This window comes from Chrysoperla carnea, chromosome 4 (genome assembly GCF_905475395.1).
Source record: "Chrysoperla carnea chromosome 4, inChrCarn1.1, whole genome shotgun sequence".
NCBI lineage: Eukaryota > Metazoa > Arthropoda > Insecta > Neuroptera > Chrysopidae > Chrysoperla > Chrysoperla carnea.
In genome coordinates this window covers 63,657,118-63,684,463 of record NC_058340.1, presented here as the reverse complement: position 1 = coordinate 63,684,463, position 27,346 = coordinate 63,657,118, and the positions used below count along the sequence as shown (strand labels likewise).

The following is a 27,346-nucleotide window of genomic DNA, read 5'->3' as shown; positions in this document are numbered from 1 at the left end:
TACGAGCACCAAGGCAATTTTAGTTTTAGGGTTGAAATACGGTAGTTGCAGTCGAATTTGCCATATTACCCATAAAAATACAAACCTAGACTTAATTCAATAACAAAATTTGAGAGTGAAATTAAAATTGATATAAAAACGAAAAACGAAGTAATATAACACACGGCTGATGCAAGCTCGGCCTTAAATGCTACCGCATGTTTAGCAGTTAAATAGGTATTGGCTAATTACTTAAAATGATTGACTTCCTTAATTTTTGGGGGAGGTTTTAGTGATTTACTTCGGTCATCCCTCTTTAGATCAGGCAATCAAATATTTTCTAAAATATAAAAAATAATATATTTAACATCAAAAAATCATATAAAAATAAGTACAACCATCAAATTATTCCAAAACAACGACAAAAAACCTTGGAATATTATTATTTTTATTATTTTTATGTTTTTAATAAATCTAACAAATTATCCTTGAAAGTATTATGTATTTTTTTGCAAATTATTAATTTTTTTATATTTTACTCTTGAATATATCATAAACTCATCACTATACGATGGTCGTGTTTTTTCCCTTTGTTTTCTTGCCGTAAACATTTTCAATTTACTACGTAAACTCGATACATTTAATTTTTTTATTAAATTTTTTGAGCTACCTTCACTACTATAATCAGACGGGAGCGTTGTTGACGTCTCACTGGATAAATCACTTATGGCAGTATCCTCTTCTGATAATGTATCCAAATATTGTTGATCCTGTGATCGATTAAATAAATCTTCACCAAACTCAATATTTTTCGTTTGGCATTTAATTGAATTCGTATTAAAATTTTCTTTGGAAATATCATTTGTACATAAACATAACGCCATATTGTTTTGTTCAAATGAATCGATTTCGTTTAAATTAATACAATTTTCAATATTGCATGGACATGTTGTTTTCGATTTATCGTGATTGGTTGTAGTTAGTTCTTCGGATTGTGTAGCAGCGTCTGCTAAATTATTCGATTTTGTAGCGTTTAGTACTATTTTTGCATCGATTTGATTTATTGTTTTACAATTACAACATTTGTATAAGATCGGACAATGAGATTCTGTTGTTAACGATGGTTTACTATTCGATGATTTCGATTGTTTTCTCGTGTGCTCTTTTTCGTCGTAATTCACAGGTTTCGATGTTGAGGTAGAAGTTGTTGAAATTGATGAATTATTTTTTCGCCCACCACTGTCTAAACTATACGTTTTCTTCTTATTGATGTCGTTCTGGTGATGTCGATAATGATCTTTGTAGAATTCAGTTTTGATGGGTAATGAATCACACTTGCGTGGCTTTCCTAGTGATAGATGTTCATCTAGACAATTGCTGTTTAATTTGTTTATTATGTGCCGAATATCTGGCCAATAGTAGATTAGGAATAACATTAATGGATAAAATCGACGGTCATTCTGAAACAAAAATATATCACCAATGACAAAAAAAAAAATTAAATAGCGCACGATCCTGTGGGATAGAATGATGAAATCACAATGTATTTCTCCTTACATGAAGTGAAAAAGAAAAGGCCAAAATAGTTCATGTCTTTCTTAGGCAGCAACCCTAAGCCACGTGAACCTAGTCAAGAGGGGATGGGAGTTAGTTAAAAAGCTACGCTGAGATACGTAAGAGGAGGAAGGCAATGAAGTGAAGCTTCCAAATTTTCTTTGTGTAAATTTTTTGGCATAATGAACATAATTTGCAGCTTAAGTTACGATAAATGGACATTAATTTTAAACGTGGCTCAATTTCAGCCTATTTGCAATCCCTCTTTTATCCAGGTAGTCTACCACAGCCATAACTATGATCTCTCCCTTGGATGAAGCGTAGTTTTTTTATTATCAAGTTAAAAAGGAACTTTGTATTTTTTGAAACAGTACATAAAAGCACCCAAAGTGCCTTTTTAACTTGATAATAAAAAAACTACGCTTCATCCAAGGGAGAGATCATAGTTATGGCTGTGGTAGACTACCTGGATAAAAGAGGGATTGCAAATAGGCTGAAATTGAGCCACGTAGTTTATGGACGCTCCTTTTACAAAAAATGAAAAGATTCTTTAAAAAGCCAACGCACAAAAGTAAATAATTTTGGACTTCAGCGAACATTTTTTCACCGAAGTTTTGATCTGTTATAGTTTCTAAACTTGCAAGATGTGGCTGAGACACTTGCACGCGGGCTCAGTCATTTTCAAAGATCATTTAAATACGCCTTCTTTTCTGCATAAAAGATTAAATAGCGCACTATCTTGCAGGATATAATGATGAAATCACGATACATTTCACTACAAATGAAATGGCAAAATAATTTTTGTACGAAAGAGACAACAATCGGCCTAGTAAGGAGCTTAATCATAAATCGAATCAACAAGAAATCTATACCAGAATAGAACCGGGAATGGCAAAATTTAAAAAAATGAAAATCTCGTGAATACCTTTTGAACTATCACTGTCGTTGAGAAAGAAGTGAGTCTACAGGCGTACCCAAAAATGTTTTGGGTAGAGAGAACACCTTAGTGCTACTTCGAATAGTAGTTCATTTTTGAGTCTTAAAAAGTTAAAGACTGTTAGACAAAAGATCATAAGCTGTAAATTATAAGCATGTCCAACATTTCAGTGGGTTCAAAATTTGATCATTTTTAACGATTAAGAAAACATTGATTAAAATGCTTACTTCTGTTGCCCATCCAGGTCGAAAAGGACGTGAGAATAACGCTTGCGTAAAATAACATACAAGTGTAAATATTACACGTTTATTTAATCGAGAATTTGAAGTGTCTCGACCAGCACCTAGATTTCGAATTAATCCAATTAATGCAGATAATACTAAATAGTTACTCTTCTCCAATTGTATTAATGTCCTAGAACAAAAAAAAAATATAATTTAGAAAAAAAATTGCTTGCTCGGCATTTAGTAATTGATATTACTTACGTTGCTATTTTCATTTTTAATTTATCCAAACAATATCCTTGGCTTGTTGCCATTTTTACACCATTTCGACATTCGAGTGCCAGGTCTATCCATGAATGTCGTGTCGTATTTAAATAAAAAGGATCGAATTCGGATAGTAAAGGCTTTGGTAATCTACCTGTTATAATTAAATTTTAGTTAGAAAAAGTATAGATTAAAATCGAAGTCAAATATCTCTCATCCATACCTAGAAAATGTCGAACTACCCAGATAGGTGCTCCTGGTGGTGTTTTAAGTGAAATAATAAACAAACCATTTTCTAGATAGTCTTTTAGCAACAGCCTATCATCCAAAGACCCATGACCTTCAACACCAAAACTGAAAACAAAAAAATTAAAAATTAAATCATTTCTGAACATTGCTTGAGACATTGGCACTCAAAAACAAAGTTGGAGAAACAGATCTACGGGAGAATTTTTGGAAAGATTGAGAGGGATGGAGAGTGGCTGGTTCTTACACATATACTGAGTAATACTGGAAAATTAATCAAGGTAATTCCCGAAAGTCCCAACTTATGATGTCACATCAGGTTTGGTTAAATTATAGGATGTCCTTAGGATTTAAGGACATGGAATTTCCTTCCTGCTTGGGATGCTACATAATTTAAGGAGAACAAATTCCCCCCTTATAAAAGGTCGGCCGTTATCTCCTACAATCAATGTTAGTTTGCTTACCTTAATGCTTTTTGCATGTAGTTATCAAATTCATTATTTTCACTGATTGTATCATCCGCAATATTCAAATACGCCTTCAAAAATAAATCCTACGAATAATAATGTAAAATATCTTAGAAATTTTCGAAAAAAAAAATCATTAATCATATTTACCCGTAAGCCAGGATGTAACGTTCCATCAGCACATATCTCTGATAATCGCACACCAAATGGAAGACTATGCAAAAGATCAAACACTTTAATAAATTTTCCCACATATGGAAGATAAAAAGCCCCAAAAAACTTACCGAGGATTTACAGGAATCGTTGTCATTTTTGTACATTTCATAATCAGAAAATAAATAAAAAATGGTATAAATTATTACGTATTATTAAAATGAATGACATTTTTGAATAAACTTATTGTTTTAGCATGACAGATAATTTTTAAACAAATGAAATATGTTGAAAGAATTTTTTTAGTTTATTTGTTGTAATATTTATTTCTGTTTTAAATTTTTTTCAATGAACTCATAAGTGAACAAAATCAGCAAACAATTATTTTTATTGGAACTATTGATAACTTTAATGGTTTAATTTTTTTTTTAATTGATAAGATATTATTTTTAGAAGGATTCACTTTTTAGTCATTATTCTAGATTAAAACTATTATGGAAGAAATGATTATCAAATAAATTCGTCTTTAAAAATTTTAAAATATTTGTAATAATTGTATCAAATTATGCTTCTTGTTAAAGGCACATTCACATTTTAAAATTAACAATAAACATCACGCAGGAGACGAGTAAATGAAAGGAATTTTTTTTTATTGAAATGAAGAAAAGAGTGCTTTGTTAAGTTATTATTACCCAAATATTTTTTAAGTTCGGAACAAAAAAGGGGGTGTTTTTACACCCCATTTTTCCTATTGATCGCTTTTAAGAAAGTTACAAAAATCCAACAAATTTTATTGTTCTGGAAAATCATTTTGAATCGAAAAGTAAAAAAATTGAGTCCCTTTGACTGAGGGGTACTAGTTCTGATATTTCACACAATGATGAATCTTAGCGTAAAAATGATAACGAAAATGAAAAGTTTGACCTAAAATTACTGGATTTGAGTAAAAAGTCCATTTAGATCGGATAAAGTTTGGGTGTTTATGAAATAAATCAGTTTTTTGAACTCAATGACGTCATTAAGTTCCAAAAAATTTAACTTTGCTCTATCACAATTCTGATAAACCAAGTATAGAATTATACTAAATTTGGGTCATAATTTTCAAATTTATGGTCAAATATAACCTACCTATTTGTTTGAAGATATTGGGGTCCTGGCCTCGATATTTCGGTCAGTTGTTAATTTTAGTGAAAAACTAACATCATAGATAAAAAGTTTGACCCAAAATTAGTACGTTTCTGAAAAAATTCCATTCTGATCGAACAAAGTTTGGGTTTATTATGAAAAAAATCAGTTTTGTGAACTCAATGACGTCATTAAAATAAAAAAAATTTAACTTTACCTTATTACATCCAAAATAAATCCAATTTTGATAAACCAAGTATGGAATTATACTAAATTTGGGTCATAATTTTCAAGTTTGTGGTCAAATTTAACCTACCTATAAAAAGCTTGAAGATATTGAGGTCCTGACCTCGATATTTCGGTCAATGTTGAATTATGGAAAAAGTAATATCATAGATGAAAATCTTGACTCAAAATTAGTGGGTTTGAAAAAAAATCCATTTAGATCGGATAAAGTTTGGGTGTAATAGGAAAAAGTCAGTTTTACATTACCTTAAAAACAAATTTTTATAAAATTCCGAAACAAAAATTTGTAGTGATTTTCTCTGACCTAGAATGTTCAAAGTCGTATATGATCCAAGTGTTTTCTTGGAGGAAATTATTCTGTCGCTACCTCGAAAATTTTAAACCCTTGCAGGAGGGACGAGTATAAACTAAAATTTTACCCACTTTTGTAAACATAAACCTACCTTTAAAGTTGGACTATAATAAATTTACCCAATTAATTGATAGTAAATAGTGTTAGGTTCCTAAATATTGATGATCTTTTATCAGTAATTACAAAAGCATGTAATTTTGTTACAAATTATAATCATGAAATATGATAAGCACAATAATAAATGAATTATTGTACAGGGTAGTGTAGAGAAGTGTGTGATTTTGAAAACCCTTTGAAAAAAAATTCCATCAATTTTTCCAAATTATCTACTAACTATAGTGAATTCGGGTATACCCGATAATTATAATTTAGTAAATGCAGTTTAATTCCTTATAAGTTTTAATTTCAATAACATGGCATTCATCTAGGCATAGATTATTTTGCAGGTGGTTCTTAAAGTTATTCACCATATATAAGGCGCACAATGCTTCTTTTTTAGTTTAAGGTGATGATTTTCAAGATTGCACACATCTCTGCTCCATCTTGTATAAATAATAATACAATGCTATTTATCGTGCCGGCGTGGCTTTAAAACATACGCAAAATTGAAGTGCTCAATAGATAATGGAATAAAAACAATATTTATATTAAATATTTACAATTATTTTTAAATTTCTGGAATGTAACAAAATAATAGGAAAAGAATAATGTAATATAATAATGATAATAATGAAGTTTAACCTCCGTTTCTCTGACCTATACGCCTATAACAGAGGCCACCCCCATCATTATTTGTTAATCTTTATTTATTCAACTTTATCCATTTATACAATTACATTTATGATGTAGGTGGAGTCGCTTACGTCGTTCTTATTCAAGCGACGACAATGTGATCAATTCTACCAATCCATTATTTTATAATTGTTCACACTGCGGCTGTCTGGATTCGAACCCGCAACCTAAGAGTTTCTGGATCTATTTGGATGGATCTTAGTCCGTATCTCAAAAACTATTCGACCAGTCATCAAATGCACCCGATTTTTGTACTTTTGGGGTAAAAATTACCTTATATACCGAGTTTTATCAAAATTGGAGATTAAAAAAAATTATCAAATTTTTGCAATTTTTTTAAGTACCCCTTTGAAAAAATCGAGAAAAACGCAAAAAAGTTTTTTGTTTTGGAATTTGATGAAACTCGGTGGAAAGGGTAATTTTGATCCAAAAAGTATAAAAATTAGGTTAATTTAATGATTGGATGCAGAGTTTCTGAGATATCGCAATATTTGGATCGATTTTAATCCGTATCTAAAAAATTATTCGACCAGTCATCAAATGCACCCGATTTTTGTACTTTTTGGGTCAAAATTACCTTATATTCTGAGTTTTATCGAAATTTGAGATAAAAAAATTTCCCGATTTTTGAAATTTTTTTAAGGGCAAAATTACCTTACATACTGAGTTGACCTAACATTCACCGTACTTGCTCAAACATTCGAACTTCTTTCATAAATATTTTCATGGCAGGTCTTCGAAATTTCACGGTACATAGGCTTTATGCCCAACGAATGGTAAACGAGAAAGACAGAACAGGATATAAAACAAATAAATAAGAAAGAAGACAATTTTTAAAGAATATCTTAATTAAAAATTTCTTTAATAAAACATTACGCTTAAGTATAATATACAAAAATAATTATATATTTATTTTTTAATTAATTATAATTATTATCACACTATACACAGTTTGTTGTTTTTCTTTTTTCGTCATCAATAAATATTAAAATAATAATAATAATGTACAACTAATTAATTAAAAATACAAATAATTAAATTAAATTAAATTAAATTAAAAATGTATCATAAATTAATTATATTAGTATCACTTTCATTGTCTTGCATTAATAATTTACCTAATGGTTTTATACTTTGTACAGCATCATGAACTGTTGGAAATACTTTTAATAATGAACATTCTTTTTTATCAAATGTTGTACATTTTACAAATTTTTCATAAACTGGACCTGAGGAAAGAAAATTTTTTTAATAATAATTGGTATATTTTTAAGTAATTAGCAAATAATTGGCAGACACTTTGCCAATATAATAAATAAAACAATTGGATGCAAGTGAAATTTACAAAATTTAAAAAACTGACCCTTCCCCCGCCCTTAGATTTTCTTGAAACATAGCTAAAAAAATTCTCGATCAAATTATATTTTAAACAAAAAAACAGCATTCAAAACGGTTCACCTGTTTAAGAGGCACAGGGCCTCAGACAGACAGAAACACATAGAGGTCAAACTTTTAACACCCCTCTTTTTGCGCCATGGGTTAAAAATGGAATATATACAATTAGGAAGTTTCTAGTTCTTTTCTAAAAATAATTTTGGCTCAAAAAATAAATTTAGCAAATGTTTCACGTTTGGACATCAAGTAGTTTCCGAGATATCGACTAAAATCGAATACATAGAGTAATATCCCGTAGCAATTTCTTCAGTCAATATCTTAGAAAATTGTGGTTCAATCACAAAGCAACCAGATTTCCGTGACTATGGATTATTTACAGAAATTAAGACCCAAATAAAATAAAAATCTAGCTCATTTGATGGTTAGATTAGTATTTTTCGAGGTATCTCCAGAATTGGTATGAAATTAAAGATTTTCGTAGAGAAATTTAGAATATATCTCAAAAACTACTCATTCCATCATTTAATGAACCTTTTTCTTTTGGCGGGTCAAAAATACCATGTAAAACCAGTTTGATGAATTTCCAAACGAATTTTTTTTTCAAGAATTTTTCCTCCGATTTGAATAAAAATAATTTATTAGACTAATTTTGGTTCAAAAAAATGCAAATATCGTGTCTATTTGTCGATTGGACTTGCAATTTTCGATAAATCGTCTAAAATCCAGTACGAGAGGCCAGATTTTGGAGGAATTTCAATCGATATATCAGAAACTTGTCGTTCAATCGCAAATTGTGCTAGTTTTTTCGTGTTTTTTCAAGTAAACCAAAGGCCCAATGTCAAGTTGTACGCTTCGAAAAATATTCTGAATCTATACTTGATAAGCCAAGGTTGTAGTTTTGGTTAAATTTTACATATCGGATCAAATTTGGCAAATTTTTATCACATGATCAAAATCGAAAAACATTTTAGGGGTCGAAAAGAGCTCAACTCAGAATTGAAAGAAAATGTAAAAAAAAAATTGTTATACCTGAACAGCCAGAAATTAAAACAGGAACACCAATTTTATTAAATTCTTCACAAATACCAACAACAGTTGCCACACCAGACGGATCAATATAACTTAATGCAGAAAAATCAATAATTAAATAATACAATTTCGCAACTGGTATTTGTATGGCTTTTTGTTTTTTCTCCAGATTATTATTTTCCAATCCAGTAATAGTAGCTGTTGTATAATTTAATTTCTCTTTTAGTTTATCCATTTTCTTACGTCGTAATAATTCATTTTGTGGATTCAAATTTATTTGTCGATATAATTCAGATTTAAAGTATGCACGTGATGCGAAATTTAATTGACCAGAATAATGGAATATTTTGACACCAGGTATTTCTGCAGTCTGTGAAAAAAAACAAAAGAAATAACTTTAGTTCAAGCATTCTTCAATTTAAAAATTTTTTAAAGGAAATCTAGAGCTATCGCTAGCAAAAAATGGCAAGTCATCGGACACAAACATTACCAAGGAAAAAGTTTTGAATTCGAGCTACCTAAATGAATTTCTTTATGCGGAGTCCAAAGAAAAGTCAATAAAGATGGAGAGAAAACGCACTGATGAAACTTCTAGGCAAATACAGCCAGTTAGAATCAAAATTTCGAAGATATTATTTAACCTCTCTTCGTAGGACTTTATTTAATAAAACGGTCATTACTGTTCGGAGGGGAGGGAACAATCTGTAGAGATTAGAATGCCAGTACGCCAGGAGTTTCAATAGAGAAATCACAATCTAACTCTCGGTAAAAAATGATTCACTCTCCTGCGAGTATTGATAAAGTCGCCAGACAGAAGTTCTGAGGAAATTGTCCTCTTTTCCTAGTACTTAACATAATTATAATTCGTAGAATAGAAAGTCTGTGGGACAGGAAGGGCAGATTTTCTGTGCCTCAGGAGTATGCAAACAGGAGTATGAGGAAATAACGACTCTTTCTAGGTCACTATTTACCTCTACGCATGAAAATATTTACCCTCTTGGGCCAGTCAATCTTTGATAAACTCTCTAACTTCGACATAAAAATGTATGTCAAATTTCGGGACGAATCAAGGAGTGGGTAGAAGGTACTATTTAAATTACTTACGCCTTTGTAACGATTTATGTCCAAATATAAATCGGTATCAGTAACAGCACCCAATAAACATGTGTACGGTTTTATTCCTTGGATGAAGATGACAGTTAGTGATATAATAACACCAATCAATAAGCCAACATCAATATCTAATACAACACATGACACAAATGTGATAATCCATATACTTGCATCGAATTTACTTAGTTTCCAAAATCGTACGAGTTCAGTAGCTTGCATTAACATTGATTTTAATGCAACTAAAATAATACTGGCCAATATACACTGAAAAATAAACGAGAAATATTTACAATGGTGTTGGTCTTAGGCATAGCTATAAACGCTTGAGAGGATCAAATAGATGGGACCCAAATATTAGTTCTTCTCGATTTTCACCCCTTTTTAAATTTCCATAAAACAAAAAATGTTTCAGGCTCGCAGTATTAAGTTCGACACGATGTTTCAAAAGTGTGGCTATTAATAAAAATCTATCCAAGTAAAAAGTGCCAAACTTCTCGATGGGCCAACTCCAAGCCTTAGTTTGCTAGCCAGAAGCATATCTGGCACCCTTAAAACAATGTTATATCGTTCAATGCTGATACATGACTGAGCTATTTATGGTTTTCAAGCTAGGTCCATGGTTGATCCAGGGGGAGGCAAGCCAGGCAACCGCCATTTTGAGTGGCCAATAGTATTTTTGCACGGAACGGCTAAATAGCTAGGACCCTGGTCCAATGCTCAACTATTTTCACAATAATCAATATTGAAGACTATGGGTTTCACTACTAAGAAAAGTTTATTCATACCTTTGGTAAAGCTTCAAAAAATGGTGCAATCCATAAAAGCACCACCACAAGTATCATACAGGAAAATACTGATGCCAACTGAGTTTTACCACCAACATTCTTTTGGATTGTGGATCGTGATAACGACGCAGAAAATGGTAAACATGAGAAAAATGATCCAAATACATTACCCAAGCCCATTGCTAATAATTCTTGATTAGCATCCACTTCATATGTTAATTGTTGTGCAAATATTAACGCCATCGATAATGAAATTGTGTAGCCAACAATGGCAATTGTAAAACTATCGAACATAATACTGCTTACTAAGTCCATACGTGGTAATTCAGGAACAGGAAATCTGAAAATATTTCAATAATTTTTATACAGATCGCAAAAAGTGTAATAACAATTCAGGAATTAAAAGAATAATTCCAGAAAAAAAATTTAAATTAACTTAACGAATAACTTAAAAAGTCTTTCATTTCTGTGTTTGAATATTACTTACCCAGTAGGAATTTCACCCACAACTGCAATACCATATTTTTCTGGCAAATGACCATAAACTGATGCTGTAGTACCAACAACAACCGCAATTAATTCGATTGGAATTGGAATTATAGAGCGTTTACTAACCCATGGCTGAAAAAGAAATGTGCAGCTTTAAAATACTACGAAGATTAGTTTATTTTTTCCCCCACTTTGCAGTCCCAATGGTTATATTTAAGCCGTGATTTTGTCAAAACATATTGGCATACACCCCAGACTTTCTCACTGCAACTTATCTTACTTGGGTGGTTCCTTGGAATTATTTCGCATCTAATCTAACTTATCTATTTGATAATTTGTCTATTTTCAGTAAGCAGGAACGAAAATATTGTCTTGGTACCACGTGACTCAACACAAAAAAGCAATGCTTCAATGTGATCCTAATTATCAAACAACAAATTGATTTCGATTCTTACCTTAAGTAATTCATTATTAATTATTAAAACAATCACAGTAATTAATGAAATAATTGTTGCAGTCGTATTAATTGTGGTGATTCCCGTAACTAGATGTACAAAAGTCTAAAAAAAAAAAAAAAAAATCATATTTAGTTTCATTTTCTAAATTTGAAAATAGTTTTAATTTAAACTTACATGGACAACTGTGAACATTCCATTACTTGCTGGTATTTTAATACCAAAGAAGTCTTTCATTTGCGATGCAACAACTTGGACGGCGGCACCCGTAATAAATCCATTAACTAGTGTCTCCGAAAGTAATGTACTAATAATTCCTAGTCGAAATACATACATTACTAACTGAAATAAAACAATTTTTTTTATATATTTTACTATTCATAGGCAATTCCTTTGGCAATAGGCAAAGAGCAAGCCTATTAGGGTTCTTATACATAGTAAGGAGGCCTTAGGCGTTCGATTTTCTTGTCTTTGAATGACTTGGAATAATTAGGACCCCAAAAATACAAAAAAGCTCAGTTGACAAGTAGATGGTTATCTAGAGTCCAGAATCGCACCAAAATAAAAGAATTTCATTCAGCAATTTAGAAGATATCCGAAAAATCACTCAACCTATCCTTAAATGAACCCGATTTTTGTATATTTTGTGTCAAAATTACACTATAAACAAAGTTTCGCCAAATTTCGAAACAAAGTTTTTGTTCTGATTTTCTCAATTTTTTCAAAATTCCTTGAGAAAATTACTAGAAGTCGGGAAAATTTTGTAATCTCCGATTTGGATAAAAATTATTTTCTAGAGTAATTTTTATCCAAAAAAATGGGTACATTTGACGTCTAGACAATTGGAGAGTAGTTTCTGACATAGATATCGATGAAAATCGTATGCGAGGGGAAATATCACCAAAAGAAAGTGTAAAAAAATTGGGAAATTTGTTGAATTCCGATTTAGCTAAAATACTATAGGTATAGTCAATAGAGTAGGTAACTGTATTCGATTTTCAGCTTTTATCTTGTCATGATTTTCAATTTTTGTCTTGTCATGATCAAAGTCTTAAATTATTTAATTACCTACTTGAATCCATGTTTGAAACCAATTAAAATTAGTAAAAACCTTTCAATATAATCAATTTTTTTTAATTAGCAAGCTATCAAGGACGTAATTTTTGTTGAATATTAAAATTTGGATAATTCATATTATTTAAAAACTTTTACATAACTTTAATTACTTAAAAAATAGATATTTTGGGTCTACTTACATATATCACACCTGTCATTAGACAAACAGTCGATCCAACCTCTATAGGTGTATATAAAGGTTGCGGATCCAGTTCCATCACCGTGCTATTAGAAAATAAGCTACCATGAGAAGGTGTAGCATAATTATTAACTACTTTTCCTGTCATTAAGCATACAATGGCAAATGTACCTAGAAAAAAAAAATAGTTCGAATAAAGTTTAAGCAAATTAAACATTTGGATGTAGATTTTTAAATATTTAAAAAGGATTTTTGGGATCCGTATTCAAATAGTATACACAAATATGTTAAAAATGGACTATTATCATTATTTATAAATAAACTTACATAGGTAACAATAAGTGCTTAAAAAACTTCCTGAAATGGCAGTAATTAAATATTTTCGAGTATCAAGACAGTATTTACAGTTATTTCTTGAATTAAGTCTGGAGATTGTAGACTGAATTTTTTTTATTTTACTCTGTAAGGTTTTCAATTCGAACGAGGTAGAAAAATATCGAAGGGGCATCGATTGCTATTTGATGTGATATACAGGGCCACAGTAGGGCGAATCAAATTATCTGTACGTGACTTTAGAATTGTAAGGTAAAAAATACTTACCCATTGATACATGTTTTGAAGTACCAAATATAAAATATATAAATACTGGAAAGAGGCCCATATATAAACCCACCACAGGTGGGACATTACCTAACATTGCATATGCCATACCTAGGGAAAATTCAGAAGAAATTAAAATTAAATTCAAAACAGACTAGGGTAGAGTCGTAAATAAAAAAACGTGACAAGAAGAAACAATTTTGTCATCTGGGGAACTATTCGTTAAATTTTTAAATGATCGCGTTAAAACAAAATTAAAATTAAATTTTTTTGATTCTGATGACGTCATTAAGTTAAAAAATTTGATTTTTTTGATAGCACAGGCCAATTTGATCCGATATTATTGGAATTTTTTTTGAAACCCACTAATTTTGGGTCATTCTTTTCAGCTGTGATGTCAATTTTTCGATAGCTATCACTATTGTGCTTAATTCAGTGGCCAGTACTCCACATTCTTGAAATCTATTAGAGCTAGATTAATTTTGATAATAAATTTGAAAAGTATGACCCAAATTTAGTAGGATTACATATTTGGTTGATCAAAATTGGATAAAATTTGAATGTGATAGAGCAAAATTAATTTTTTTGGATTCTAATGACGTCATAAAGTTAAAAAATTCAATTTTTTTGATAACACAGGCAAATTTGATCCGATATTATTGGATTTTTTTTGAAACCCACTAATTTTAGGTCATTCTTTTCAGCTGTGATGTCAATTTTTCCATAGCTATCACTAATGTGCTTAATTCCGGGACCAGGACTCCAAATTCTTAAAATCTATTAGAGCTAGGTTAATTTTGATAATAAATTTGAAAAGTATGACCCAAATTTAGTAGGATGACATACTGGGTTTTTCAAAATTACATAATTGGATAAAATTTGGATGTATATATATTAGGCGCAACATAAATTCTTGCCACTGGCGCTATGTACCCTCGTTACGGACTTGCTCTTTGATCTGAAGGATTAACTACTTTACCTTGTGGTATATGCATTATGGCTATCGTTAAACCAGTGATTATATCTGCTGCTAAATTTCTTTTCCAATTGTAATGAACTAACCAGTCTAAGACTGGTATTGTCCGTGTGACAAATTTTCCTGGTTTGCATGATCCACATCTTGTTGCCAAATCTCTGCAAACTATAAAGAAAAAGAAAATTCAAATTAGCTACACGTAAAATGGAGTAAAATATTTAATAGTTATAAATTTTGGCAAAATCAAACATCTTGTGTGAGCAGAGAAATAATATTCTTCCAAAAATTATCAGATGGGGGTTTAGTATGAAATTAGGAACAATACGCTAACTATTTAAAGCGATTTATTGTCTTTTTTTATAAATATTATTAAATCATAATTTTATTTAAGTGATGGGCATACCCATCATGCCCATATGGGTGGATCCACTACTGAATCCGGACCTGTTATTAAAAATAAAATGATTACTTTGAATCTAATGGAAAGTTTATCTGAAACATTTTATCAATGTATAAAAATTATGTGAATCAGCGGTTATAATTGTCATATTATAATACATCATATAAAAAAATCATTTTATTACTATATTATTATAATAACATGTCTTTATAATGTCAAATAAATAATGGTATATCTAAATATACAGTGCGACAATTCGCCCCAATTAAACGATTAAAAATTTTTTTGTTGTTGTTGAAATAATCTATTAATTGTCTTAATGGCTACCAAGTCCAGTAGCTCGTTTTTAGATCATAAATCAGAAGCCAAAACTTAAAAAATAAGCAATAATACTAAGAAGGATTACCTTCAGAAGCTTATATTTTGTAAAATATCTTAGGAGAAAAGTCATTGATTGATCAATCTCACGATACCGTTCATGATACTGAGCTCCTATGCAAATATGTGATGAAAAATGTATCAATAAACTGTTTATGAACTTATGCATCTATGTTTGATTGGCACTCTGTATATAATCACTGGTAGCAATCAATATAATATATTTATTATTTGCAAAAAATATAGATAAAATTTCAATAAATATAAAACTTTGAAAGTAAATATCCTCCTTTCAAGTTCATAAACATTACATAATCCTTACAAAATTGTTGTAAAACATCCGATCTCATTAGGAAGTATATTAACGTAAGCAATAAGATTAACAAGAAATTAGTCAAGAGCTATAAAATTTTGAACTATTAAAAATTGCATTTTTTGAAATTGTTAACGTACTAGCTATGCCCAGCCCCGTTTCGCAGTCGAGATATTTATATGACTTTCATTCCTTTTTTCAGTTATTTTTAAATATACGTTCCCGTAAGAACTTCGGGATGCAAAGTATATATAAAAAAACATTCATGGGTATAAAAATTATCATACAAAAATTTTTAATGTGAATTTTTGTAGAAATTCAGTCCCATTTGAAATACCACACCCTCAGAGAAAAACTCACAAGAAAAGACTTATCTGTCTCGCAAGATGGATCGCTTGTAAATCACTACATAATTTTTAATTTCCAAAACATGACTCCAGAAGTAGAGGTAAAAAAATTCATTAAAAACTGTGTGGTGTATCGTAGTTAGGTATTGGGCGCTACAAAATTAGAATTATGTCATATGTTTGCGTCACTCAGTACTGTAATTTCATTCATTGAATTAAAAGACCAATCACAACACTATGATTTTTGTTTTTGCAAAATTAGAAAAACAGACCTTGGTTAATAATAAAAGAAGACCTTGGTACATTCATACAGAAGGAAACAATCAGCACCGGATTTAACTTTTTGGTATCCTAAGTTTTTATAGTAAATGTGGGCATGGCGAAAATCATTGGCCGTTTTCGTGGAGCGAAAACCCACTCACCGGCCGTATTACTAGCTTTTTTTTCGTTTCTTATTTAAAGTAAGATATTACAATTTGTAGCGTATACTTTAATGACTGGAATAATGTTTTTTTTGAATTTTTAATACTGAATTCTCTGATAATGTCCTAATTCATCAGTAATTTTTGTCAGAAGTTTAATAATGGATTCCTTCTCTGCGTTGAAGCCCGAGGCCAGTACTTTGCATTCAAAAAGTATTATAAATTAAAATTGATTAAAATTATTTTGGTGAATGATTTTACGACAAAATTTGTATAACAAGTTCCCGTTTTTACCTGAAAAAATTTGTATAACAAGTTCCCGTATATGCACTACTATGAATAAAGATATAATTGAAAAAAGTTATCATATAAGTAATTATTATAGCTTATTAATTAATGTAAAAGTTGATTAATTAGTTTGATAAATTAATATCATCGGCACACGAATGCGTTAAATTAAAAAATAAATTATCAGACATAATTATTTATGAAATTAGTTTTATTGAATGAAATGATTATTTTTTTAATTAATCGAGAAATAATTACTTCATTTAAAAGTTTTAAAAAAAGTGAGCGCCACAAATTATCTATACAGGCTCCACACATTATCTATATATAAAAATTTGTAAATTAGTCGATATTCTTAAAAAGAATTATCTTAGGAAAGGAAAGAAATTATCTTGTAATCTTGTAGATCAATATACGACTGGGGAGTAAAAAATTCAATTTTTAAAATTAAAACAAAAAAATAAAACCATACGATTCAATATTTTACTTACGATTTGATTCTGGTTTTTGATATTCAACCGCTGAATTTAATAATTCTTGATTATAAACAATACGATTCACAGAAAACTGTTGATTTAACGATACACCGTCCATCATTTTTAATGAAAAGTTTATTTTAAATTATTTTTATACAATAAATAATTAAAACCCACCCAATCACAAAATTTTATTTAGAAATTATTTTTTTGAATATTTATTTTTATTACGCATTCTATAAAAAAAATAGTATAAAATTAAATAATTATTTATTTATTTATATACTGAGACAAAAAAAAAAAAACAAATTGTAAGATTGTATCCACATCGTTTAAAATTAATTAATTAAAATTTAATGACGATTAAATGATTTGTTAGTTAAAATGCGGCTGACAATTCGATATACTTGATAAACGCACAGTTTTAATTTTAATTGCACATTAAAATTAAAGTTAAACGAAACACAAATTAAATAATTAAAGTGTTTTGGTGTTTATTAATTTATTAATAATTGTATAATATAAATATTAATGTATATAGTGTGTTAATCATGTTCTTGGTCAATAATTTTTTTGTTATAAATGCAGAAGGGTTTTTTCATAAATATATAACATAAAATTACATGTTTCGGGATCCTTATAACAAATGTGCACCCAGTATACAATGGTTAAGGCTGTTGTGTACAAATTTTAAACATTCTTTCTGAAAAGTAAATACGGCAGGTAGAATATGAATTCAAATGGTTAGAGTAAAGCGTATAATCACAGTGCTTGAAATTCAATTGTAACTTTAACCATTCTTATCTGGAAAGCCGCTTTTTACAAAAAAAAATTTTCCACGAATGAATATTTAAGAGGATTCTTATAAAAATTATAAAGTTTCACGCAAATCAAAGAATGTTTCACGTCAATCAAAAATTTGTGCATAACATTAATATTTATTATATATTTTGCACATTTAGTCTCATTTCATTGACATTTTCAGCAATAAACACTTCCTGTTTCCGAAATATTTTATCGTCTTTATAGATCAATTTTTTTAAGGTACAAAAATGAGTCTTCTGTTATATTTCTATTACGAAAGGAATTATATTCATTTGTAATATATTCCTATCCTTCAATATGTTATTCCTATTTTAAACAGATGGAGTCACAGCAACACAGCGACTTACATACCAGAAACTTAATTATTAAAACAAAAGAGAAAATATGGTAAGATAACATTGTTAAAAAATCTGCTTATTATCAGCGTTCAGAATTAACACCCGGTATATTCAGTAGATTTTAATTATTATTAAAGCTGTCTATATGAATAATTCAAATAATATTGCTTTAATAATAAAGCATCATATATTAAAGAGACCATTGGGTCCATTTAATTTTACTAATCAATTCTAGAATTCTTAACAATTAACAACGGAAAAGTTTTTATGTAATAATTGTTGTGTTCAATTCTGTTCAATTCTACACAGTTGCTTAATTATTAGTGGAGTTAATATAGGGACATATTGACTATGAAAGGGCAGAATCGAGTTTGATGGTGAAATGTTTTAAAACAATATTCTTCTATAATATCAATGCTTTGCGAGTTTGAGCTAATTGTAAAAAATAAACGTAGCCGAAAATGGAAAAATTCAACGATTATTAAAAATTACCTACAGAACGATTTATCAAATTATTTTTTAATTTCTTCCAAATTTTTAAACAAAGTTAACAAAACTCTAACTTTTTATTTCCAAAAGTAATAAAGTTATATTTATTTTGATATTTTTATTAACTTTTGAAGGAGAAAGATATAGGTATTATTTTCAATTTGATTTAAAAAGGTTATCAACATTTTGCAAAAGTTCTGATCGTATTCTTGTTTTAATTTTTTTTTATTATCAACACGGAAAATTACAGGAAATGTTTTGATATACATCGGAAGATATTCGTCTTTAAGGTCACTGTCATATTTTATCTTCTAAATTAGGTATTATAAACAAAATTTACATTTTTATAGCTTGAGTCTCAAATCATTTAACACAGGTTGATGTTCTTATAATACCTAAATAAATATTTCTTGACTCTACTTAATTCAAGAAAGCAAGTATTTGATTACCTAAAAATTAAAGTTAGAAAATATTTACTTGCAAGTATGCTAAGAATATATTTTCATGCAACTAGTACTTTTTTAGTGTGTATGTTCAGAAATTTCTAGTAGTCTTAAATAAGCCATACGCGATTAAATATTTTGAACAACAATCTTGTTTGGGAACTTTGGGGAAATTGATGATGTATAGATTGAATTGTTGCAACACGGATTTAAATAAAACAATCGATAATCATTTATCCTTGCACTTTTGCAACACCTCCCAAAATGTATGAAGATCACAATAATTCATTTTATGATATACTTGACTCGAAGTTGTTTAACACAAACGAAAAATGATATTGCAGTTTGAATGATATATTTAAAAAGCGCCTTTTAATAGATTCGAACAGCGGGATTCTAAGTTTTGAAGTCATTTTATACTCAGGAATTTTTGATGAGAGAGACAGCGTCATATTTGTCAGATTTCAATAATCACGCTGCTTTTAACGTGGCCAAATAATCGACATTGTTGAGCAGAATAAAGAAATGGTTCTTCTGGATTCATTTGTTTGATTTGATTTCTCGTATAACGAATTTTATCATTTCATACTGACCAATTTTCGATCCAAAACGCCAGGAAAATTGAAGAAAGCTCGGTACGTAAGATTTTCGTAATTGCAGAAGTAGGTTTGTCAGATTTTAATAATTACTTCACTTTTTAAGTGGTTCAAAAAAGTGTTGATTTTTTAGCAGGACAAGGAAAAACATCCGTTATTCTAATACACACCCGTTTGATTTGATTTCCCACATATTATGAATATTTTTACATAATCAGAGAATTTATTAATATTAGTTGGGGGTATTGAATTCTTGTTAAGTGTATCGCATGAGTCATGATTTCTACAAGGCATAGATAATTGATTCGAATGGAAAATTGAGATAAAATGAAGAACAACTAGTTTTTTTTTTTTTTAATTACGTTTACCACTCGTCACGTTCATAAACATGTGAACAAATTGGGTTTATAATCGAGAGAACTAAGTTAAATTCCATAAATAATAAAATTGTTGTTATAAATCTGCAGTTAATCCTTTTTTATATGCTCTCCGCTAATCCTTTAATTTAGTTTATTGTCTATCAAAATTTTATGAGTTTACCCACGATTTTACAATCTAGTATTTTTTTTAAAGATTATTTGCCATTAAATATATGTCCTTCAATTTTCAATATATTTATACCATGTATATATGAAATATACATAGTATATTAAGTTTCGTCCCAAGTTTGTAACGCTTAAAAATATTGATGCTACGAACAAAATTTTGGTATAGGTGTTCATAGAATCACCTAATTAATCCATTTCCGGTTGTCCGTCCGTCCGCCCGTCCGTCCGCCCGTCCGTCTGTGGTCACGATAAATCAAAAACGAAAAAAGATATCGATCTGAAATTTTTACAGCGTACTCAGGACGTAAAAAGTCAGGTCAAGTTCGTAAATGAGCATCATAGGTCATTTGGGTCTTGGGTCCGTAGGACCCATCTTGTAAACCGTTAGAGATAGAACAAAAGTTTAAATGTAAAAAATGTTGCTTATAAAAAAATATAAAACTTTTGTTTGAAACATTTTTTTGTAAACATCACTGTTTACCCACGAGGGCGTTAATTAGGTGCAAATTTTATAGTATGTATTAATATAGGAATATCAAAGTGAATATCTTTTGTTATTTACGTGACGTCAAAAAAACAAACGATTGCGCATCAACACTTGCGCATTATATGAGAATATCAGTTAAATATGTCAGATATGTATGTATGTGAAATGTGACAGAGTTATCAACACTGCCTATACATGGTATTTCAACAATTTACTCAGTCACTTGTTTGTTTTCACTTGTTTTATATTGTAATTGCAAAATTTTTTTCATTGAAGACTAGTGATTTAATGAATTGCAAATATAATAGTCCACAGGCCCACGCCTACAAAAGATTGAGACTTTATAAATGTGTTCCTTCACAAAAATTTCTGGAAAATGTTTGATGGCGCTCCTAACGATCTTATACAATCGAGTATTTTTTTATAAAGATTATTTGCTATTAAAAATATGCCCTTCAATTTTCAATATATTGTAATTGCACAATTTTTTTCATTGAAGACTAGGGATTTAATAAATTGTAATCATAATAGTCCACAGGCCCACGCCCACAAAAGATTGAGACTTGTGTTCCTTCACAAAAATTCCCAAAATTTTTGATGGCGCTCCTAAGCTTCAAAATGGAAAGAAACCCAATTATTCAAATTAGAAAGGTTCCAGAAAGGTAATCGAATAAAAATGACTTTTAAATGTTGAATTTTATTACACCTGAAATTAAATCTGGCTACGGCAGAATATACAAGTATAGCTGTGACCTTTAACTACCTCAAATACAATTCAATCAAAATTTTCAATGCCATTATTATGACTTTTGAAATTGTTTTAAATTTGATTATGATCGCTTGTGAAATAATTGAATTTCATCATATTTATTGATTAGATAGACCTTGAGAAAATTTTCCTCTGAAACTCCTTTTATCCGAATGCAAAACATAGGAGAAGCGTTGAATTTCGTGTTTTGTATTCATATTCTCCGCCTTAGCTTTACCGTTTATAAAAAATGAATTTGTGATCCAGTAACCATATGAATGAATCGCGCAATAGATTTGGTATATGTTTTAAAAGATTAGGTGAAACTTTTAAGACCTCTTATAGAATCTACTTTTATTATCTCTTCTTTTTGGAATGAAATTTTTTAGACGACCATCTATAGAGAAACGTTGTAAAAGCATCCAATGAAAATTTCTTACCATTTCTTTAAAATCCTTAATATTTTTGAAACTTTCTGTATCAGAACACGATACAAATCTAGAGAACTTCGTTAACACTGAAACCGGAATCTAAAACAACTCATATTTTGCTCGATATCAAATTAGCGTGCTTTTAAAAGTGTTTTAAAATAAGGAAGAATGAATGTTGGATATTTGCTTAATCTTTTCATCAGTAGTTACATTCGAGTTACCTCGATTTTCTCTTATTTCCCTGTTTATAAAATTCTTCAAAACAAAGAACAATATTTAGAAAATTATTTACACAATGAAATTAAATTTTAATAATTAAAGCACTCACAAAAAAAAAACAAACCGTAACTTCAGACTTTTGTTTTTGCAATTATTTGATCACAGTAACAATATTTTTAAAGCACATTTTTTTTTTAACAGTAAATTATTATGTTTAATTTTTATATCTTGTTTTTATCATTACATAAAAAAAAAACAAACTATGAGACAATAATTGTTCTGTTATCACTGTTATAGAGATTTGTAACGTAGGTTTCGTGAAAAATTATTTATATTCTGATAAAAAAAGATTTTTCACAATAAAAATACGCGCAACAAACGTTTTACATGTTATACATGTATGTATGTGTACTAAAAGTAAGCACATGTGATTTTGTTTGCCAAGTTCAACGACGAAATGTATATTATGTATTTATTCATGATGAATATTTATATAAAAATATATTTATTATAAATATATATATTTTTAGAATGAAACACGTTGAAAAAAACACGTATCTATGTTAGCATAAGTAATATTACAGTATTCAATAGGCCTATCCACCAGAAGTATTGCGCCTATCGCCAATCAGTATGGCCTGACGCCCATACTGCATACCTATCGCCTATACTGCAATCAGTATGGCCTGATTCGTCCGCCATAACTATTGCTAATGTTACTATTGATACCATTACCGTTCACGTCGATATCCACAAAAAATTTCTTACCGTGTAGTACAAGAAAGCCAGATACTATTTGAGTATATTATACATTTTCATCTGCACATTAATTATCATTTTCCAGTATCCTTGCTCTATTCCCCCACCCCATTCACCTTTGAATTTCCCCGATAATATGATATTGTGTTTGTTCTCAATTATTCGTTTCCCCAGGAAATATATTTCTTCCACTTGCAACCGCCTAGAGATGGATTTTTCCGAACCAATTATCTCATTCACTCCTTTGAGAAAGGAATTTTCCTTCATAAAGCTTTCCCAGTCTTTTAATGTTTACTCAGAGGATATCGGAAATCGGATATCCAACGTATTTATATATAAATGCTACTTATTGACAGATGTATTAAAAAAAGAGCCAAAATCATGTTTAAGGCGCCGAACATTCTTATCGGAATATTTTGGTAATTTGGATTTCTAATTAGTATACGAAAGAAAAAAAAAAAAAAAAAAACAGATTAACTCATTAGTTTTAAGTTAGGCACTAAACTAAAATGCTTTTGGCTGGCTCTGGGACTGAGAAAATTATCAGTATTAAGGCATCTGATTTAATTATCACTTGGAAATTATAATAATAATTAATAATATTATTAACTAAAAAATCACATGTATTGATTGATAGATATTATTGTTATCAATTTAATAAAATTTATCATAAGTGCAATTTATATTTACTTTATTTGTATAAATTGAATACCTAGCTACTCATAATTATGCACATAGTATGCACCACCGTTTCATACAAAATATTTAAAAAAATTTGAAGGTAGAAATAATATAATTTCTAAAAAATAAGTATATTCGTATTTTATTCTTCCCATTTTATTTGTTATTTGTAGCACGCAAAACAGTGCAGAAAGAAATTACGCATCCTGCATGATGTCAAGTTAAAATAATATCTTATATATTACAGTCAAAAATTTTAACCGGTCATAAATTTTTACAAAAATCAGGGTAAAAATAAAACATAACACAAGCAAATGCAGATTTTTTAATGCTTGTACGTTCTTAAAATGGAAAGACTCGTTCGTATCCACTTTTGCAAAATTTCAACAACATTAAAACATTAAAATTCGACCTTCAATAATTAATGAATTTTCATTACTAATTACGTCAAACTTTGAAAATGCATATGAGCGATAAATGAATTTTACTATTGATAAGTTTTTAATTAATTATTCAGCGGGAAATTGAACTGCAATTTTTGTTTACTTTTTAAACTTATAAAATTAATAACTGACTAATTAAATAATTTAATACTTGAATTGAAATTTTGGATTAAAGATTTTAACGACGGGTAATTGAACTAAAATTTTTTTCAATTTTAATTCAAATATATATTTTCGTGAATTAAGTATTGTGATTTTTTGACTCAAGAAATATTTACTCGTTATTTATAAGAAGATGAACAACCAAGTAAACGTGTTTACTTCAATCCAGTAATTACTTTTATTGTGTATCTATTTTTGCATAATCTCTTTGTTCTTTGATTAGCGAACATGAAATGATAATATTTTTATTAAATTATAAATGTGCTAATTTATTAAACAAAAAAAGAAAAAAGAAACGCGTGGGCCGATTTTGATAATTCTTACGTCAATTGATTTGTCCTAACCTTGTGAGTGCCACTGAAGATATGGCAATAATGAAAATTCAATATGGTGTCCACCAGACGCCATATTTTGGAAAAGAAAAAAAATCGGCGAAGTATGCCAAGTGGGGTATCATTGAATAGCTATTAAATAAACAAATCGATTAACGTAATAATCATTAATTATGGTAAAAAAATTAAAAAACCCGACTGCGTTAAATATAAACTGAAAAGAAAAAAACAAGTCCAGTGGTTTACATAGCGACTTTTACAGTCGGGACCCATTATTGGGAAAATTTGAGCCGGTGTAAATGAGTCCTGACTGTTCAAGTCGCTATGTAAACTGCTGGAATTGTATTTTTTTTAAATTTATATTTAACGCACTCGGGTTTTTTGATTTTTTAATTACTTTTCTTAATAATTTCGATTTTCGGGGGAAACTCAATAGTTTATTATCAGAAAATTAATAATTGCAACAGTTTGAATAATAAAAATATATAATTATAGCGCACAAAATGATTATATGAAAAATTTAATCGGTTTTAATTACACAATCAAACGTAATTACTTTAATAGGTAAATAAAAAATAAATGAATAATGAAATAATTCGAGAAAATTTTGCAAAATAACTTCTAATATTTAAATATAAATTTTATATATTTACATATTTTTATTATCTATTAGTCCAAGTTCTGGCAGTTACAAACCATTCTTACCAAAGTTTTAATAAATGTATTATAGAACAAGAGACGGTATAAGGTCGATCTTCACCAATTTGATAACCAGTTAAGACATATTTTTTATGAAATTTTATTGATTTTTAAACTATTATAGTTTTTCTATCGTATAGTGTTCATGGCTATTTTTAATTTCATTAATTTTACTTAATTTTTTCCATGAACGGTTTTTTTTCAGGCAATGTATCCCCTCCACTAAAGATTATTGTCTACATGTGAGACAATTTTTTAAAATTTTTCATTGAAGTGATGTATAATTTAAATTTTGTTATATAATGATTAAGAATAATAAAAAAAAAGGGTATTCATCAGAAGTTTGTATCACCCCAGAAAATTTGAAGGAAAGCACCAGCATTTTCATTATGATCAACTAATCAAAATTGTGATTAACTAGCACACTGCATCACTAAATTCGTACTGCAGCTGAAATATCCACACCTTTGGTTTTGAAATTTTATGGCAAAAATTTATGATTTATTTTTATTTTAAACAAACAAAGCATTCATTAAAAAATCTTCGTGTTTTAAGATGGAAATTCCCCTAAAGAATAATTTTTTTTTTTGAATATTTTATTATTAATTTACGAGATCACGAATTCATGGAAATTGTGCTTAAAGTAATGCAAATATTCCACAGTCTTCTGCGAAAAAAATTTGTTTATTTTTTCAATGTTAAACTTTTTATGGTTTGTTTTTGATTGAATATTATTCATAAATTTATTAACATAGAGACTCTTTATAATTTCAATCACAAATCAATTTTATTAAAAAATATGTTTTAACTTTTCAGAGATAAAAATATTTGGTGCTTTCATCCCGAAAATATACCTACATAAGTAGCACAGCTATAGTAAATACGTATACCTTGAACCATTTTGCAATTTCTCGGCAGATATTGCTATTTGCTTCGCAGCATTTGTATTTAAATGATTGTATTTTAACAGAAAGCAGGTAGACTGAAGATTGGTGGTTAATGTGGTTTTGTTTGATAATAGACTAAAAAAGGAGACATACAAAATGTGAAATTTCTCGGTTAGCTTTTGTATAATGAAAATTAAAACATTCACTAATTAGTAAAAGCAAACCAGAAAGTGGTCGGGTTTCTAAATATCAAATTCACTATGAATATGACGTGAAAAAAATCTATGTAATCAAATCAATGACCTTGAAGATGTGCGATTTATTAATATTTTGATCTTTTAAGATGAATTGCAAAGATTTTGATTTACTAGTTTTTAATTGCTGATTGACCAGATCATGATTTAAACGCGTGAAAAGCAAACATGTTTTTTATAACTGTTTTTGGTCTCACCTTTATTATTTATACTGCCACTCATTTTGTAAATTTTTGATTAATTATATAGATCAACGCCGTAGGCGACCACTGACTTTTGGTCCAAAGTATGAACAAAAACGAGACATCTTCAGATTTATATTTTCAAATATATTAGTTTTCTCAAGTTTCAAAATACCAGGTTACACACTTTCTAGGCGTTTAGTGACCGCCGGTGTGTTTTTACGCTTATTTTAAAATGATATAATATATAACAAAATGAAATTTTACGGCGCTAAAACCGATTCGTGTCTTTCATAGGAAATATGTCGAAATTGACTGGGAAAATCAATTTTGAAATAATCTGCTTCTGTAGAAATGAGGTTATAACAACTGCCTATTTGTCTTATATTTTAATGAACTATTTGGTTTTTCTGGGTAAGAAAATGGAGAAAATAAGGTATAAAGCAGCATATTTAATCAAAAATGGAAGAACAATGCCATTTTTTTCTTGTTATTAATTAAAAAAATATTCTGAAAAAATTTCACACATGTTTGCTCAAAGTAACTCTTTGCCATTTGTTTGCCTGACAAATTTCCAATAACAAAATAAGTTTCTAATGTTATTGACCTTTAATTTAAATTAATGCAAATTTTAAAAATGTCAAATAAAAAAAAAAAATTGGTTTAGTTAATAAAACAGAGTTGTATTTAAAAATTATAATTATTTTACTTAAAGTTTTCATTTCAGGGACGAAAAACTATAACGGACCTGTTCCTAGCTCGG

At 29.1% G+C, this 27,346-nt stretch overlaps 2 protein-coding genes across 2 annotated transcripts; both read right to left on the bottom strand.

Annotated features, from left to right (window-relative positions):
* Positions 1-472: 472 nt before the first annotated feature.
* On the bottom strand, positions 473-4,038 carry LOC123298050. The gene is made up of 7 exons (XM_044879939.1): positions 3,956-4,038; positions 3,822-3,885; positions 3,669-3,757; positions 3,182-3,312; positions 2,956-3,112; positions 2,698-2,884; positions 473-1,439 (listed from the first exon to the last, which is right to left on the bottom strand). The coding sequence occupies exons 1-7, from the start codon at positions 3,994-3,996 to the stop codon at positions 477-479; spliced, it is 1,632 nt and encodes a 543-aa protein (XP_044735874.1). The 5' UTR covers positions 3,997-4,038; the 3' UTR covers positions 473-476.
* Positions 4,039-7,404: 3,366 nt separating this feature from the next.
* On the bottom strand, positions 7,405-17,278 carry LOC123298851 (sulfate transporter). The gene is made up of 11 exons (XM_044880946.1): positions 17,076-17,278; positions 14,440-14,601; positions 13,461-13,571; positions 12,862-13,031; positions 11,783-11,947; positions 11,606-11,710; positions 11,149-11,282; positions 10,662-11,001; positions 9,868-10,140; positions 8,764-9,133; positions 7,405-7,568 (listed from the first exon to the last, which is right to left on the bottom strand). The coding sequence occupies exons 1-11, from the start codon at positions 17,179-17,181 to the stop codon at positions 7,405-7,407; spliced, it is 2,100 nt and encodes a 699-aa protein (XP_044736881.1). The 5' UTR covers positions 17,182-17,278.
* Between the last annotated feature and the right edge of the window lie 10,068 nt (positions 17,279-27,346).